The 19,748-nt window shown below is 37.9% G+C and overlaps 1 protein-coding gene across 3 annotated transcripts in view; it reads left to right on the forward strand.

The window, feature by feature from the left end:
- The window catches only part of LOC124715969 (protein germ cell-less), a 111,248-nt gene that overhangs the window by 59,407 nt on the left and 32,093 nt on the right, over nucleotides 1-19,748 (forward strand). For all 3 annotated transcript variants that reach the window (XM_047243135.1, XM_047243134.1, XM_047243136.1), the window contains exon 6: nucleotides 17,436-17,611. In XM_047243135.1, coding sequence (XP_047099091.1) covers nucleotides 17,436-17,611 — 176 coding nt within the window. The remainder of the gene's footprint in view (nucleotides 1-17,435; nucleotides 17,612-19,748) is intronic.

Consider the following 19,748-nt stretch of genomic DNA (forward strand, 5'->3'; position numbering starts at 1 on the left):
CGTTTAACTGCTCTTCCATGTCCTTTGCTGTCTCTGACAGAATTACAATGTCATCGGCGAACCTCAAAGTTTTTATTTCTTCTCCATGGATTTTAATACCTACTCCAAATTTATCTTTTGTTTCCTTTACTGCTTGCTCAATATAGAGATTGAATAACATCGGGGAGAGGCTACAACCCTGTCTTACTCCCTTCCCAACCACTGCTTCCCTTTCATGTCCCTCAACTCTTATAACTGCCATCTGGTTCCTGTACAAGTTGTAAATAGCCTTTCGCTCCCTGTATTTTACCCCTGCCACCTTTAGAATTTGAAAGAGAGTATTCCAGTCAACATTGTCAAAAGCTTTCTCTAAGTCTACAAATGCTAGAAACGTAGGTTTGCCTTTCCTTAATCTTTCTTCTAAGATAAGTCGTAAGGTCAGTATTGCCTCACGTGTTCCAGTATTTCTATGGAATCCAAACTGATCTTCCCCGAGGTCGGCTTCTACTAGTTTTTCCATTCGTCTGTAAAGAATTCGTGTTAGAACTTTGCAGCTGTGGCTTATTAAACTGATTGTTCGGTAATTTTCACATCTGTCAACACCTGCTTTCTTTGGGATTGGAATTATTATATTCTTCTTGAAGTCTGAGGGTACTTCGCCTGTTTCATACATCTTGCTCACCAGATGGTAGAGTTTTGTCAGGACTGGCTCTCCCAAGGCCGTCAGTAGTTCCAATGGAATGTTGTCTACTCCGGGGGCCTTGTTTCGACTCAGGTCCTTCAGTGCTCTGTCAGACTCTTCACGCAGTATCGTATCTCCCATTTCATCTTCATCTACATCCTCTTCCATTTCCATAATATTGTCCTCAAGTGCATCGCCCTTGTATAGACCCTCTATATACTCCTTCCACCTTTCTGCTTTCCCTTCTTTGCTTAGTACTGGGTTTCCATCTGAGCTCTTGATGTTCATACATGTGGTTCTCTTATCTCCAAAGGTCTCTTTAATTTTCCTGTAGGCAGTATCTATCTTACTTTCTAGTGAGATAAGCCTCTACATCCTTACATTTGTCCTCTAGCCATCCCTGCTTAGCCATTTTGCACTTCCTGTCGATCTCATTTTTCAGGCGTTTGTATTCCTTTTTGCCTGCTTCATTTACTGCATTTTTATATTTTCTCCTTTCATCAATTAAATTCAATATTTCTTCTGTTACCCAAGGATTTCTACTAACCCTCTTCTTTTTACCTACTTGATCGTCTGCTGCCTTCACTACTTCATCCCTCAGAGCTACCCATTGTTCTTCTACTGTATTTCTTTCCCCCATTCCTTTCAATTGTTCCCTTATGCTCTCCCTGAAACTCTGTACAACCTCTGGTTTTTCAGTTTATCCAGGTCCCATCTCCTTAAATTCCCACCTTTTTGCAGTTTCCTCAGTTTTAATATACACTTCATAACCAATAGATTGTGGTCAGAGTCCACATCTGCCCCTGGAAATGTCTTACAATTTAAAACCTGGTTCCTAAATCTCTGTCTTACCATTATATAATCTATCTGATACCTTTTAGTATCTCCAGGGTTCTTCCATGTATACAACCTTCTATCATGATTCTTAAACCAAGTGTTAGCTATGATTAAGTTGTGCTCTGTGCAAAATTCTATCAGGCGGCTTCCTCTTTCATTTCTTAGCCCCAATCCATCTTCGTATCCATCTGGGCCACAATAATGCGTTCACTATGCTGTTTGTAGTAGCTTACCCGCATTCCTATTTTCCTATTCATTATTAAACCTACTCCTGCATTACCCCTATTTGACTTTGTGTTTATAACCCTGTATTCACCTGACCAAAAGTCTTGTTCCTCCTGCCACCGAACTTCACTAATTCCCACTATATCTAACTTTAACCTATCCATTTCCCTTTTTAAATTTTCTAACGTACCTGCCCGATTAAGGGATCTGACATTCCACGCTCCGATCCGTAGAACGCCAGTTTTCTTTCTCCTGATAACGACATCCTCTTGAGTAGTCCCCGCCCGGAGATCCGAATGGGGGACTATTTTACCTCCGCAATATTTTACCCAAGAGGACGCCATCATCATTTAATCATACAGTAAAGCTGCATGCCGTCGGGAAAAATTACGGCCGTAGTTTCCCCTTGCTTTCAGCCATTCGCAGTACCAGCACAGCAAGGCCGTTTTGGTTAATGTTACAAGGCCAGATCAGTCAATCATCCAGACTGTTGCCCTTGCAACTACTGAAAAGGCTGTTGCCCCTCTTCAGGAACCACACGTTTGTCTGGCCTCTTAACAGATACCCCTCCGTTGTGGTTGTACCTACGGTACGGCTATCTGTATCGCTGAGGCACGCAAGCCTCCCCACCAACGGCAAGGTCCATGGTTCATGGGGGGGAAATTAAGAACCATAAAACCATGAACTATTCATTGCGTTAATTTCATGTTTCTGTAGAGGTCAAGCCAGGCAGGCCATGTCACCGACCATCTCAAGTTTGGATGAAACTTGGCTTATTTGATTTCCCTGTGGAGTTAAGTAACAGTGCCAGATTTTAGCATTTTGTCTCTCACTTTCACTTTATGACACTTTGGCATTTGGAAGTTTTGTTGTATTTATCATTGTAATGACACAAGATAGTTGCTAACATTTTGAAAATAAATTATCAATTTTTTGTTTATTTTACAATCTGTGTGGAACTGAATAGTTAAATACTCGTTGTGGTGCCAAGGGTGGTGGCTTGCGTTGCCTGGGGCTTAAGTTGGCTTTTAGTATAAGGATTGTAAAAGTAATTATCTCATACTTTTAAGTAAAACCATAAAGACAGGAAAAATCTATACTTAAATTTTTGTATTTTTATTTTGTAAAAACAAGGTCCACCATAATGTCAAATATTAAGTATTTTTGCAAAATAATCATCAAGGCATGAATTATTAATTAAGAAAATAAAATTAATCAGTTTTTGTTTTTTGTTCCTTTTTTCTTTTTTTGTAACAGACATTATTATTTTTATATTTCTTGACATCCTAAAATAAACCACTGAAATTGCAAAGGTTCTGGATAAAATGCTTTTGACTTAACTAAAAGTTTATGTGACTAAACTTGCAGAAGAAAAGAAAAAAAAAGTTAATTAAACATTTTTAAACATGACTACTACATACAGCAGACGTGATTTACAACAGTAACGTTTTTTTTTTTATTTTTTTATTTTTTATTTTTTTATTTTTTTTTAATAGAATGCAAACACTCCTCGGAAAAGTGGCAAGCTTTTTCAGTTGATGTTTTATGTTATGAAGAACATGAGTAATGAGAACTGGAAAAATATCATTTGGATTGGGCCAATGGAGTGATGGTGAAGCTCTTGAAGGATGCATAAATTGTACGATAACACCATGCTCTTTTCTATTATATTCAATGAGTATTCCAAAGGATCACATATGGTAATATTTACAAGCTACAAATCTTGATGGGGTATGGACTTGCTGGTTGGTAAGATAAGGAACAGTTTACGCCGAGGTACAATGTTCAGTTGCTGACTATCGCAGCATTGTAGAACTGGTCTTGGGAAAAAATTCAAAATAGTTTCTAAGATATGGCAAGCACAAAATCATTTTCAGTGAAAGGGTTTCTCAGTGGAATCGAGCATGAAAAGAGGACCAAAACCAAAATCTGAAGTAACTGATTTAGTTACAATTTTTAGCAAAGTGATGAACAGTCTAGAGATTTACCAGCAATAAAAGATGTTGGAAGTACAGAGAAAAGGCAGTGTAAAAGAAAATGATTGATATTGGGCAGTATACTCTAAATTTATTCAAATTTTTAATGCAAAAATCTAGCAATTGCTGTAGGCTTTTTCTACATTGAGTTCTCTTTACCCCAAATTGCGTGTTTTAGAAGGTAATAATGGTACCCTCTCACTCTTCACCATTCACCAGACCATAATTTTACTAATGAACACAATGCCATTTGAAAAATGCTACAAACATCCCACAAAAATTGTAGAATATGAAAACCTGATCTCTACATGTATGGTGTACTGTAACAAATGTGCGTCGAAAGAAACACTGCCTTGTTCCCTTGGAGAAAGGGAGGGGGCACCACACAAATGGTCACATGTACTGCAAACATTGTTGATTTTGTTGAGGATATTTCATCTGAATTTGTAAAACTTGCTTAGTTTTCTTACATTGCCCAGTTTCAATCAAAATATTACACTTAAAGAATCATCTGAAGTAAATGCTGCCACAGTATCAATGAACATTAGTAAAAATTACTCTGTTTACTATCTATGATGACACCCATTGATACTTTTGGATGTCTGGATTTTTCACTAAACATCCTATGACTCTTGCACCATACATCCTGTTATAGCTACTATAAAAAATTATAAAAATGAAAGGTTAGTCTCTTTATGCTATATCAGATATCATGGAACTTGATGCCTGTATTGTCCGCAAAACTCAAGAAACTGTGACTGAATTCATCAAAGAAAGACATAAAAGTGCTAAAAACAATCCACTATCCTAGTGATGGCGTTGCAGGTCAATAAAAAATAAATTTGATTTTATAAACATATATCCCCCCCATGAACCATGGACCTTGCCGTTGGTGGGGAGGCTTGCGTGCCTCAGCGATACAGATGGCTGTACCGTAGGTGCAACCACAACCGAGGGGTATCTGTTGAGAAGCCAGACAAACATGTGGTTCCTGAAGAGGGCCAGCAGCCTTTTCAGTAGTTGCAGGGGCAACAGTCTGGATGATTGACTGATCTGGCCTTGTAACATTAACCAAAACTGCCTTGCTGTGCTGGTACTGCAAACAGCTGAAAGCAAGGGGAAACTACAGCCGTAATTTTTCCCGAGGACATGCAGCTTTACTGTATGATTAAATGATGATGACGTCCTCTTGGGTAAAATATTGCGGAGGTAAAATAGTCCCCCATTCGGATCTCCGGGCGGGGACTACTCAAGAGGACGTCGTTATCAGGAGAAAGAAAACTGGCATTCTACAGATCGGAGCGTGGAATGTCAGATCCCTTAATCAGGCAGGTACGTTAGAAAATTTAAAAAAGGAAATGGATAGGTTAAAGTTAGATATAGTGGGAATTAGTGAAGTTCGGTGGCAGGAGGAACAAGACTTTTGGTCAAGTGAATACAGGGTTATAGATACAAAATCAAATAAGGGTAATGCAGGAGTAGGTTTAATAATGAATAAAAAAAATAGGAGTGCGGGTTAGCTACTACAAACAGCATAGTGAACGCATTATTGTGGCCAAGATAGACACAAAGCCCATGCCTACTACAGTAGTACAAGTTTATATGCCAACTAGCTCTGCAGATAATGAAGAAATTGATGAAATGTATGACGAGATAAAAGAAATTATTCAGGTAGTGAAGGGACACAAAAATTTAATAGTCATGGGTGACTGGAATTTGTCAGTAGGAAAAGGGAGAGAAAGAAACATAGTAGGTGAATATGGATTGGGGGGAAGAAATGAAAGAGGAAGCCGCCTTGTAGAATTTTGCACAGAGCATAACTTAATCATAGCTAACACTTGGTTCAAGAATCATGAAAGAAGGTTGTATACCTGGAAGAATCCTGGAGATACTAAAAGTTATCAGATAGATTACATAATGGTAAGACAGAGATTTAGGAACCAGGTTTTAATTCCAGGGGCAGATGTGGATTCTGACCACAATCTATTGGTTATGAACTACAGATTGAAACTGAAGAAACTGCAAAAAGGCGGGAATTTAAGGAGATGGGACTTGGATAAATTGAAAGAACCAGAGGTTGTAGAGAGATTCAGGGAGAGCATAAGGGAACAATTGACAGGAATGGGGGAAAGAAATGCAATAGAAGAAGAATGGGTAGCTCTGAGGGATGAAGTAGTGAATGCAGCAGAGGATCAAGTAGGTAAAAAGACGAGGGCTAATAGAAATCCTTGGGTAACAGAAGAAATATTGAATTTAATTGATGAAAGGAGAAAATATAAAAATGCAGTAAATGAAGCAGGCAAAAAGGAATACAAACGTCTCAAAAATGAGATTGACAGGAAGTGCAAAATGGCTAAGCAGGGATGGCTAGAGGATAAATGTAAGGATGTAGAGGCTTGTCTCACTAGAAAGTAAGATAGATACTGCCTACAGGAAAATTAAAGAGACCTTTGGAGATAAGAGAACCACTTGTATGAATATCAAGAGCTCAGATGGAAACCCAGTTCTAAGCAAAGAAAGGAAGGCAGAAAGGTGGAAGGAGTATATAGAGGGTTTATACAAGGGCGATGTACTTGAGGACAATATTATGGAAATGGAAGAGGATGTAGATGAAGATGAAATGGAAGATAAGATACTGCGTGAAGAGTTTGACAGAGCACTGAAAGACCTGAGTCGAAACGAGGCCCCAGGAGTAGACAACATTCCATTAGAACTACTGATGGCCTTGGGAGAGCCAGTCCTGACAAAACTCTACCATCTGGTGAGCAAGATGTATGAGACAGGCGAAATACCCACAGACTTCAAGAAGAATATAATAATTCCGATCCCAAAGAAAGCAGGTGTTGACAGATGTGAAAAATACAGAACTATCAGGTTAATAAGTCACAGCTGCAAAATACTAACGCGAATTCTTTACAGATGCATGGAAAAACTGGTAGAAGCAGACCTCGGGGAGGATCAGTTTGGATTCCGTAGAAATGTTGGAACACGTGAGTCAATACTAACCTTACGACTTATCTTAGAAGAAAGATTAAGGAAAGGCAAACCTACGTTTCTAGCATTTGTAGACTTACAGAAAGCTTTTGACAACGTTAACTGGAATACTCTCTTTCAAATTCTGAAGGTGGCAGGGGTAAAATACAGGGAGCGAAAGGCTATTTACAATTTGTACAGAAACCAGATGGCAGTTACAAGAGTCGAGGGGCATGAAAGGGAAGCAGTGGTTGGGAAAGGAGTCAGACAGGGTTGTAGCCTCTCCCCGATGTTATTCAATCTGTATATTGAGCAAGCAGTAAAGGAAACAAAAGAAAAATTCGGAGTAGGTATTAAAATTCATGGAGAAGAAGTAAAAACTTTGAGGTTTGCCGATGACATTGTAATTCTGTCAGAGACAGCAAAGGACTTGGAAGAGCAGTTGAACGGAATGGACAGTGTCTTGAAAGGAGGATATAAGATGAACATCAACAAAAGCAAAACGAGGATAATGGAATGTAGTCAAATTAAATCGGGTGATGCTGAGGGGATTAGATTAGGAAATGAGACACTCAAAGTAGTAAAGGAGTTTTGCTATTTAGGGAGTAAAATAACTGATGGTGGTCGAAGTAGAGAGGATATAAGATGTAGACTGGCAATGGCAAGGAAATCGTTTCTGAAGAAGAGAAATTTGTTAACATCGAGTATAGATTTAAGTGTCAGGAAGTCGTTTCTGAAAGTATTTGTATGGAGTGTAGCCATGTATGGAAGTGAAACATGGACGATAACCAGTTTGGACAAGAAGAGAATAGAAGCTTTCGAAATGTGGTGCTACAGAAGAATGCTGAAGATAAGGTGGGTAGATCACGTAACTAATGAGGAGGTATTGAATAGGATTGGGGAGAAGAGAAGTTTGTGTAAAAACTTGACTAGAAGAAGGGATCGGTTGGTAGGACATGTTTTGAGGCATCAAGGGATCACAAATTTAGCATTGGAGGGCAGCGTGGGGGGTAAAAATCGTAGAGGGAGACCAAGAGATCAATACACTAAGCAGATTCAGAAGGATGTAGGTTGCAGTAGGTACTGGGAGTTGAAGAAGCTTGCACAGAATAGAGTAGCATGGAGAGCTGCATCAAACCAGTCTCAGGACTGAAGACCACAACAACAACAACAACAACAACAACAAACATATATCTTCATCAAAGTTCCAATGGCCTTGCCACAGTGGTAACACCGGTTCGTGTCAGATCAATGAAGTTAAGTACTGTCAGGTTGGGCTAGCATTTGGATGGGTGACGATCTGGTCTGCCAAGTGCTGTTGGCAAGCGGGGTGCACTCAGCCTTTGTGAGGCAAACTGAAGAGCTACTTGATTGAGAAGTACCAGCTCTGGTGTCATAAACTGACATACACCCGGGAGAGTGGTGTGCGACCACATGTCTGACACAGTGGCCGGTTGGTACCGTTGGGCTTTCCAAGGCCTGTTGGAATGGAGTTTAGTTCATCAAAGGGATCTGAATATTGGTGCTGAGTGGTCTTTCTTCAGTTATTTGCTGAAAAACTGACTGTGTAGACTGTTTGTGTTAGGAGTTTTAATAAATTAAAATTTCAGTTATATCAAAAGCATATTATTCAGGGCCCATGAAATTTAAATGTTTTTTTTAGATACTCAATTAAAAAATTAAAAAAAAAAATCATTTGTAAAAAATAATAAACAAAAAACCCATTAATTTGATTTTTTCAAGTGTATGCCCATTCCCTCAGGATTTATTTGGAAAAACGTATTACAGATTATCCCTTTTCCTTTATGTGATGTTCGATGTAGTAGTGAACCATGTTTTTTCATAAAATAAAATTCAGAAATGTAGGTATAAATTTATTTCTTCTTTTGATGGTTTTACTTAAAGGTTCTGTGACATGGTGAAGACATTCCATGTACAAGTAAATGATGTATTGCGCACATCCTTGGTGCTAGATGTAGCCTTGTGTGGAATGTCAAACAGCGGAAAATTCAGGATGGAATGTAACAATATTATGTAAAGGAAAGTTGCCACTCAGCATATTGCGGAGGTGGAGAGTTGCAGATAGGCACAACAAAAAGACTTGTCACAAATAAAGCTTTTGACCCGTAAGGCCTTCATCAAAAATAGACTACACAGCCGCCGCCCCCCCCCCCCCCCCCCCCACACACACACACACACACACACACTCACGCCAACACAACACACACGTGTGCGTGTGCGTGCGTGCGCGTGCCCATGTTTTTTTTTTATGAAGGCCTTACAGGCCTAAAGTCTTATTTTATGACAAGTCTTTTTGTTGTGCCTATGCATGACTCAGCTGTATTATGAGTGTCAACATTCCTTGCGTGGAATGTGTTACATGACCGGCAGCTTCGTCCTTTCTGTCCACATGGCGTCACTAGCACCTAAAGATTTTTCCAAGTGCATGGAGTTCGCACAGTGGTTTTTACAACAGACTGCCCTGCACCCTTTATTTCTGGCTGAGGTCTTGTACACCATTGAGACTCTGTTTATTTGTGAATACTGCTTCAACATCCATAGTTCGCTTGTTTGGCCACATTTGGGTTGCTAAGGTACATTACCTCGTGCTCATTAACAGCAATTCGGTGTTAATGCGTGGCCTGGCGTTCTTGGTGATAACTTGATTGGACCATATATTCTTCCATTCTGCCTCAACAGATGGAAATATCGCATCTTCGTGGAATACATTTTGCTAGAACTGATGAAGGATGTACCTTTGAATGTTAGACAAGGGATGTACTTCCAGCATTATGGGGCGCCAGCCTGTTTTCGATTTACTGTAAAGAATCATCTGAGAGCCACCTTTGGGAATAGATGGATTGGCCGAGGTGGCTTATGGCTTGGCCACTCAAGTCACCTAACCTCATGTGTCAGGGTTTCTTTCTCTGGGGACATATGAAGCTGCTGGTGTATGATACAGTTGTGGAAACAGGAGACTACCTCATCACTACAATTGCAATCACTACTGGTACCATTGCAGACATGCCAGGAATCTTTGAATTGACAGTCAGTGGTCTGATGATGCACTGCATGCATAAATGTCAGTGGCCACGCATTCAAGCACTTACTGTGAATGTCACTGCTGTAATTAGCACAGTAAACAGTCTTCTGAGTAAATCATCGCTAGCATCAGAAATTGCCATGAGGGCCCACACATACCATAACTAAATACGGGACAAGTCAAAAACGATTTTACAACTTTGGAATGATGTAGAAATTTATTGAGATAACTTACAGAATCAGTAAATAAATGTTCATTTTGTAGAAACTACCTCAAGTTTGCTTGACGCAGTACATCAGCACCCCATTCCTCCACCAGGAATGCCATAGTAGAGCACAGTTAAAATGACTACATTCGTTGGTACAGAGCGTGCTCGCTATGTCTCTTGGTTTCATGAAACAAACTCTGCAACAATTGTTCAGCATAAATTTCACACTGAATACACTAGAGGATCTCCAAGCAGGCCTACAATTTACTCTTGCCACAAGAATTTTGTTGAAATGGGATGTTCACTGCAACAGGAATAAATGACCAAGTCGCCACATATTGATGATTGGCAAACAGGTCAGAGTGAGCTTTGCCCACAGTTCACAAAAATCAATGCAACGTGTATCTTGTGAAACTGGCATTTCACAAAAGACCATTTGGTGAGTGCTGCATAGTTGTTTACACTTGAAAGCATGCGATTTACTATAGCACAGTACATTAGTGAAGCAGATACAGTTGCTCTTGGGAAATTGTGTGCGCAAATGTTGCATTGGTAGAGGACAATGAGACAATTCCTGAACATAATAATCTTCAGTGACAAATCAACGTTTCTTATCAGTAGCATCGTGAACACCCACAACTACAGAATATAGGGCAGCAAAAATCCTCATGCGATGCTGGAACATCTTCATGAGAGGCCCAAAGTTAAAGTGTTTTGTGCTTGTAGCAAATTGAAAGTGTATGGCTCTTTCCCCTTCATGGAGAAAACTGTCACTGGTATTATGTATCTGCATACACTTGAAAACAGTTTAATCCCAGAGATCGATGGAGATGACAGTGGTGGGATGGTTTACTAACAGTAAGATGGTGCACCACCTCATTTCCACATGGAAGTTTGAAGTTTCCTTGATAATTACTTCCCAAGTCAGTGGATTGGCCATGAAGGACCAGTCGCATAGCCACCTCGCACCCTCAATTTGACACCAGTGGATTTCCTTCTCTGGGGTTTCATTAAAGACTCTGTGTATGTTCCTTCCCAACCAAATAATTTAACCAAACTGAAAAATCAAATCTATGCTGCTGTTGCACTAGTTACGCCTGATTTGCTGCAATAATCGCGGGAAGAAATTTATTACCAGTAGGATGTCCGCCACATCACAAATGGTAGTCACATTGAACTAAAACGACACTTGATATTTTTATGTGAAATGTGAGGCTACTTGCTACAAAATGACACATCTGCTGATTTTCTAAGTTATCTCAATAAATTTTGATATCTTTCCAAAGTTGTACTGCTGATTTTGTAAGTTATCTCAATAAATTTTGATATCTTTCCAAAGTTGTAAAGTCCTTTTTGACTCACCCTGTATAGTTGTTTTGATGTTCTCTACCTCATGTATTAATTTGAATGAATAGTTTTGGAACACCCTGTGTAACTTCCACTGATGGTAGGACTCATGACTGGCCACAGGAACTTTAAGAAACAACTACACACTATGGGTACAAAGGAAGAAGGCCCTAAGTGTAGACGTGTGTTGAGGAGGATGAAACCACACAACATTTAGTCTCCCAATGGAAAGCCTTGGGGGGCAAAAGATACAGAATATTTTGGTTGTTAAAGCCTGAAGAAATTATGTCGTAATAAGTAATGAATAAATGGTTCCTTCTATTCCTCAAAGATATTGTTGGCTTTACTAGAATAACAGAAAATGAATCGCACAATAACTCAGTTTCAGTGTGGGCAACACTGTGTTTAGAACTTTGTTGTTTTTGTCTTCCTGCGTAAATCAAATAAAATAAAATCATATCGATCAATGTAACTTCTATATTTCACATTGTTTAGATCAGAGATAAATTATCATTTTTTTTTATTTTACAAATATTAGCAAGTGCCATAAAATGGAAGCGGAGAGGGATAAGGTGCTAAAATTTGATCTCTCCCTAGGAAGAACAAAAATGTAGAGCTTCATCCAAATCTGAGACGGTAGGTGAGAAAATGCTTTTTTACTGGTTGGCCGGACTGAGAATAACCTATGTATTGAACAAATTAATGCAGCAAAACAAAAAAATTACTGTTGGAAGTAGGATTCAGTCTGAATATTGCTGTCATGCAGTTGCTTATCAGCTTGTTGACTGTGTCACCAAACTATGAAGTCGCTGTACTAAGTCCCTCGATATTCAGGTATTTCTTAGTTTTGTTCCTCCTTCACTTCACCTCATGTTTTCAAATACTATTTTGTTGCGTGAAATCATCGGACTGACACAGAGCAGATTTTTTTGTGCGGTTTTAGACAGTGCAGTTCAGTATTTTTATGAGGAATGACTCCCTTAATTACACTCACAGCTAGAAGCATTCATTACTTTTATGAACAGTTCCGTGTAGTCTGTAATGTGCTTGACTCTTTTATAATGTTACGAGCTATTCAAATTATAGCCATCGTCATGTTCTTTGCATCAACTGTACATTTTCTGAGTGGTTGCAGACATGTACAGAAGTTGACATAAACAGTTGTTCTGGAACCAGGTGTTGTTTTACCTGAGATTTTAAATAAGAAATGATCAAAGAAACTAGGTGTACTACAGGATTAAGCAAAAGACAGAGACACACAGCTATATTGGATGAGGGACAAATCAACAATAATTTATTCAGGTATTAGTTTATATTAAGGAATTGTATTTTTTAAACACTTTTATTTGGAACAATACCTCAGTACATTGATTATAGAAATAGAACTGTATAAAGCTGGAATTATCAATAAAATATAGACTGTTATAAACACTGAAAGTCATTTTATGAAAGGAAAATACAGCTCTCCAGATGGAAGAGTGGTATCAGTAGACTATAATAAAGGAGATTATAGTAAAAAATAAGCATTTTAACTATGCATAGCAAGGAAAATCAGCTTTAGCTATCAGATGAAGACTAGAGATATAACAAACATGACAGTATACCAAAAATAATGAATATTTTGATCTTATGAGCCTCGCAGTTCTTCCCCCACACCTAACATCTTGTCACAGACCCTCCTAATCGTTGGAACCAATATGATGCTAACAGCGAGTGGGAACCACTGTCTACTGTTTATGCAACTGTAAAATGTGTGACAATTAACGACCCCACCAAGTGTAGTGTAATATGGTTTCTGAATGCAAAAATACTTACAGACAGATAACTTAAGTTTATGAAAATGTGATGAAAGAAGCTTAAGTTTAAATAAGGCACATCATTTTTAATGGTGGAGGAGTGAATATTCATGATGCAGATCAATCAGGTTGATCTTCAGTTGTGACTGACAATCTCAAATCAAATGTTGAGGAAGTTATTCAACAAGTTAAATGTTTCACTGTTGATGGAGTGAGTTTGTGCTTTACTGAATTTCATGATCAGTTCTTTTTCAAATTGTTAGTAATGATTTAGTCTATAGAAAAGTTTGGGCTGGATTGGGCTCCTCAACTTTTAACAGGTGAACACAAAAAATTTTGAATGGAAGCTGCACTGTATTGTGTTATTCAATACAACAAGGATGGTGAGGGGATTTGAACTACATTGTTACTGGTGATGTGATGCGAAGTGAGTTTTGCATAAAAGTACAGAAACAAAGTGCCATTCAATGGAAAGTACCCATTTGTGATATCCCCCTGCCATCCCACAGAAAAAATGACAGTGTCTACTGTCAGGCCATTCAGACAACAAGCCTTGTTCAAAACAAATGGTGAGGATTGTTGTCCAGCAGTGTTGTGCTTGTTCACGATAACACTTAACTATTTGAACACATTTATTCTTTCTTTCCAGCAACATTTCTGCAGTATCCTTGGAACTGAAAACCTTCACAGAAAGTGACAAAACAAGCTGGGATATTTTTACTTCCCCTCTTGTTTTGCCATCTGCCTCCTTAAAATAATTAATTTTACCTAATTACCATTAACATATGTGAGTATGATGTGCATTTTCATAAAAAAGAAAGATTGGCCCTCAGTTTTAAAGAATATAACACTAGATCTAATTTTGTGCTTAGTTTTATCTAGGTAATTGATTTTCTAATTTATTTCGACTAATCCTAGTTGATACTTTTGTTATAGAGTGAAATCAGTAATTGTTTCATAACTTAAATTCTATTGGCGACTTATAAACAAATACAAATTCTGTATTAATTATAACAACTAATAGTATTTTCAAAGTATCTGACTACACAAAAACATGTTAGCGAAGCCACCCTCTAATTAATTCTAAAGTAATTACCAGTTTTGTCAAAAGTATTATTTGTTTAATTATATCTATTAATTTCACCATTCATACAAATAATTCGGCCTAACCTTTGTAGTAGAAGAAACTGTTAAAAAGACGCAATTTTTCGATGTATTCAGTTAATTCAGTGAGTTAAGTTTTAATTCTGATTTCTGTAAATTAAACATAAAACAATGTGTAGTTTCAGTGCCTATTATTGTGATAATATTAAGGGCCCGATTTTTGGTCCCGACAATCAGTTCATGGCCGAGTTTCAGACATGGAACCTGTATTGGTTAATCAACAACAATGCATCAAATTGTTGTTGTTGTTGTTGTTGTTGTTGTGGTCTTCAGTCCTGAGATTGGTTTGATGCAGCTCTCCATGCTACTCTATCCTGCACAAGCTTCTTCAGCTCCCAGTATGTACTGCAGCCTACGTCCCTCTGAATCTGCTTAGTGTATTCATCTCTTGGTCTCCCTCTATAATTTTTACCCTCCACACTGCACTCCAATACTAAATTGGTGATCCCTTGATGCCTCAAACATGTCCTACCAACCGATCCCTTCTTCTAGTCAAGTTGTGCCACAAATTCCTCTTCTCCCCAATCCTATTCATTACCTCCTCATTAGTTATGTGATCTACCCATCTAATCTTCAGCACTCTTCTGTAGCACCACATTTTGAAAGCTTCTATTCTCTTCTTGTCCAAACTAGTTATCGTCCATGTTTTACTTCCATACATGGCTACACTCCATACATATACTTTCAGAAACGACTTCCTGACACTTAAATCTATACTTGATCTTAACAGATTTCTCTTCTTCAGAAACGCTTTGCTTGCCATTGCCAGTCTACATTTTATATCCTCTCTACTTCGACCATCATCAGTTATTTTGCTCCCTAAATAGCAAAACTCCTTTACTACTTTAAGTGTCTCATTTCCTAATCTAACTCCCTCAGCATCACCCGACTTTTGTTGATGTTCATCTTATATCCTCCTTTCAAGACACTGTCCATTCCGTTCAAATGCTGTTCCAAGTCCTTTGGTGTCTCTGACAGAATTACATGGTCATCGGCGAACCTCAAAGTTTTTATTTCTTCTCCATGGATTTTAATACCTACTCCGAATTTCTCTTTTGTTTCCTTTACTGCTTGCTCAATATACAGATTGAACAACATCGGGGAGAGGCTACAACCCTGTCTCACTCCCTTCCCAACCACTGCTTCCCTTTCGTGTCCCTCGACTCTTATAACTGCCATCTGGTTTCTGTACAAATTGTAAATAGCCTTTCGCTCCGTGTATTTTACCCGTGCCACCTTCAGAATTTGAAAGAGAGTATTCCAGTCAACATTGTCAAAAGCTTTCTCTAAGTCTGCAATGCATCAACTTAGCTGTGAAATAAGCGTTACACCGATTGGCTGTGTGTTGAAGCAATGACAGTGTCTGTTCAATTTATTTGAAAGACTGTGAAATGCGTGGTTAGGTTTTTACTGCTCGTAGATGTTCAGCAGTAAACTATTGTAGCAGTATGTTGATGTTTGCCTGCAACCTGTTAATGAGTCTTATCGAAAGTTGAATCATATTATTGAGGGGGGGGGGGGGGGTTGTGAACAGTGAAAGTAAAGAACTGCAAAACTTATCTGTGCAACTGTCGGCTACAACATTAAAAGTTGTCATTGTTATACTTCCACCCCTCCTTTTTCAGCCATTATAGCAATGCAGTACGTCGGTACCGAGGACAATCAACGAGATAATAAAGCAGGCGAATGTCACAGGTTTCCAGTAAAACTGGCCACCCTCCGGAATTCTAAGTCTGGCTATATGCATGACTTGGCAACATTGTAGAATGCGGAAATGTCTGGTGGAAGCGTTGCCTTGTACTTGAGCTGTTAGAGTGCGGACTTTTGATCAGTGGTAAACATCAGGGAATGTCGACACTTTAAGTCATGAGTTCAAGACCACAAACTCCCCAGTTTTTTAAAACTGCTTTTCAGGTGTGTGCAAAGGTTCCATGTCTGATGGAACCTCAGAGATAATTCATTTCACTTTCTAGCCCACCAGTAATAGCAAAAACTTCTGGGTCAGTTCCACAAAACAGCTACTGGCTGTGTCAAGGACAGAACAGTACATGTTTGAGTATTTTCTCACCCTGCCATGGTCACCAGTTGCAGGCAACGAGCCACACACCACCCGTTGCTTCATGTCAAGTGCCATCCAACCAGTTGACATGGTACAGCACTATGACTGTATTTATCAGTTGTCATTTTCTTGTTTGAAGTTCTAATATTTGTCTTGCAGTTATATGTTGGGTTTTGCATGCTTGAAACTTATGAACTTTGTGTAAATGTTGTAAAATAGAGTTGCCAGTGGAAAAAAAGCATAGAATTTGTATCATATTGTTCACTATGGGTGTAACAGAGAGGTGAAGGAAGTGGTGCCAGCTCGAATCATCTGTATTGTGTGTGAGGCAAGTGCTTTCGGGCAAAACCCGTCAGAAAAGGATTTCCTTGTTTCAAGAAAGATTGTTCTGGCATTAATGATTTTTAGCATTCAGGAAGCTTTGATAACTAATGTATGTGATGAACTGGGACAATCATATGACATTTACATTCAAAAAGACAAGGTTCAAAAGACAGGTTTAGGAGTACTGCATACTCTAATTCAAATCAAAAAATACTAAACACATGTATATTTCTGCATACTTTCTTGAATGTCATCAATTCTCTCATTGAGCATTCCATACAATAATATTACTGATGACAAATTATAACGTGTTTATGTTAAATTCTTAAGAGGAAATTAATGGCAGAGTCCTAAGATATGTACTTGAACAAAGGACCGTGTCAACATCTTATTTTTCATCTGATGGCTTAAAAAGTGTGTTGTGTTGTACATACTTCTCCATAGGGGTGTGTGCATTATAGCTGGTATTAGTTGCCAACAACTGAGATACCTTTCAGTCACAGTGTATAAAAAGTAACTGACAAAACTGCATCACATGTTGCCACTATAAGATAACGCACTCTGCTGATGCTGCCAACCAAAATATCCACAAATAGTTAACTGTTTGGGAAGTAATCCCTTATGCACTTATTCTTCTGATCGTATGCCTTGAATCACTTTGAGAAAAAATTCCAAGAATGAATTTCTGAGCAATTTTGAAAAGAAGAATCCAAAGGCAAACTCAGCTTCATCTTGATTGTACTTACCTTCTTTGTCATTGATTGGTTGATGATTTTTAACTTTTACAATTGCTGTTAAAAGTTTGTTTTTTCCTTGTTTCAGTGAAGAACTGATGACAAAACTTGTAAGAAGTGTAGATCTTTTTGTGATATCATCAGAACTTTCTCTGTATCTCTTCCTGAGGAAGTGGTTGTACCTGCGGTTGAACATTCCACCTGATCCAAATGTGCCAGATGGAGTATCTCAGCATTGCCATTATTTTCAAAATATAAGAAAAGGTGAGAAATTCTTATATTTTTAATGCTTTCATACAAAGGGTTAGTTGTGGTTACATATTTTGCTTTAGGCATCTTATAAGTTACAAATAGGAAGTTTTATTTTGTTTTTAACTCAAAGATTTGGTGAAAATTACCACAGAAGTCAAACTTTTCATCAGACTTGTAGGAAATGTGATCTTACTTAGGTAATGCAACAGTAAAATATTCAACACCTATCCACATGTGTCCAGAGTGAAAGCATCTCCATCCATACTGACATAGGTTTTGCATTTCAGATGATTGCCGGACAAAGTTGTAACTTTGCCTAATTTTGTTGTAATATTTATGTTGGTCCACCAAAAAGGTAGAATATGCTAAAGGTGGTTATGAAGAAGATATTAGCTTTTCATTATTGTTCTATGATTTCATAGATATAGTTGCATTTTGAAATCAGTCCCAACTGCACACAAAAATGTAAGGTATGAAAACTTGATGTAATTCTATAACATTTGCAGTTTGCTGGCAATAGTACAGTTGCGTTGCATTTGTTAATTTAATGTAATGAGTTCACAAGCTTTAATGTAGAAGGAATTTAGAAGTAATTGTTACTGGTATTTTCAGAAAGTGTATTATATTAATGATGTCCATAACAGGAATCGGGGATATTGTAAGTCGTCAGGAACTGTGAATGTAAGGACGTCAGGTTGCATAGTTATGGTCAGTGGAACCACAGTAGTTTTGTACCTTGTTACAGTTACTTTTTTGTTCTTGTAAGTTCCTTTAATAAGTTTTATGAATTTCTCTATTCTTCTTGTCCCCTTTTTGATTGCTGAAATATTTTGCCACATTGTAAGTCATGTATCCTTGACTCCTATTTATAGATTTTCATTCCTTGACCCTGTTCTTATATTATACCCTCATCCCTTGTCTTCTAACACTTGCCATATCGTCTGGAGGAGACATCTGATACACAGAACTCCAGGTCTTGTGGCTTTATTTCTATAACGTGTGGTGACCATTCCTTGGAAAAGTTATGTGTGATACACACTGTATTTGACATTGTTATCGCTGAAATGTCAAAAATGTTCCAAAATTTTAAAATTGTCTTACAGATCACTTTTCTTAACAGCCTGTAGAAGTCTGGAAAAATGCAGAAGTTTGGGGTTGCAAGTTATGTATTGATCAAATCCAACAGTTTTGTATAGAAGGACCTTGTGAGATATCTTCAGCTGGCCTGTATTTTGAATTCTGACTGTGTCAATAACATTTAGAAACTTAAGGAAAAAACATAAATTGAATGCCAAATTTAACAGCAGAATTAGTAACAAAATGTAATTCCTCAATGAAGCACAGTATCTGTGCATTTGAATAATTATGAAGAAAAGAAGATAATAGTAACAAATCATACACAAATTTATAGCATATTATATTGTCACAGTAAATGAATAATTAACATTTGACAAGAAATTTTGACTTGCCAACAAATGTATTTTACTACATGAAAGCAGCCATCATTAGTTGCATTCTGAAATGAGAATTTAGAATAATACTGATGAAAATGCAGATACTTGAGTAACGTATGCAGCAGCAGGAATTTCTGTGAGTGAAAGCTAGTCTGTCCATATAATCATTGTATGTATTCCATTCAGGAAATACCATTATTGTGATTAGCGTTTTGTTTACTAAATGGGAAAGCCCTATTACCTTACCTGATGAAATTGAATATTTAAAAGATAAATGATGTACATTGTCATCCAGTACATACAACATAGAAAAATAATATTTATGCATACCCTTAACAGCAGTATAGTTTGTGGTATCCCATATTATGCAAACAGCCTTTCACAAGAGTAATAGCCACTGGTGATAGACAAGTCTTTCATGTTCAAACTTAAAGCTTTTTAATTGGCAAATTTGTATACTCTGCAGAAAGTGTGATGACTGTATAGTTGAGCTTGCTGTGATTGCAACCCACTGAAATGAATGGCAAAATAGGAAAATTCTTTTCTTATTTGTTCCAGCCTTTTTGGTTTTAAATGGTTCTTACCAGTCATGTTCAACACTTCCCTCTTTTCTATCCATTTATTAAAACTTTCTTTGTGTAGAGTACAGTGTTAATATGAGATTGTCTCATGACAAGTTGCTATTGTTATTGTGT

The sequence above is a fragment of the Schistocerca piceifrons genome, chromosome 1 (genome assembly GCF_021461385.2).
Source record: "Schistocerca piceifrons isolate TAMUIC-IGC-003096 chromosome 1, iqSchPice1.1, whole genome shotgun sequence".
Classification (NCBI taxonomy): domain Eukaryota; kingdom Metazoa; phylum Arthropoda; class Insecta; order Orthoptera; family Acrididae; genus Schistocerca; species Schistocerca piceifrons.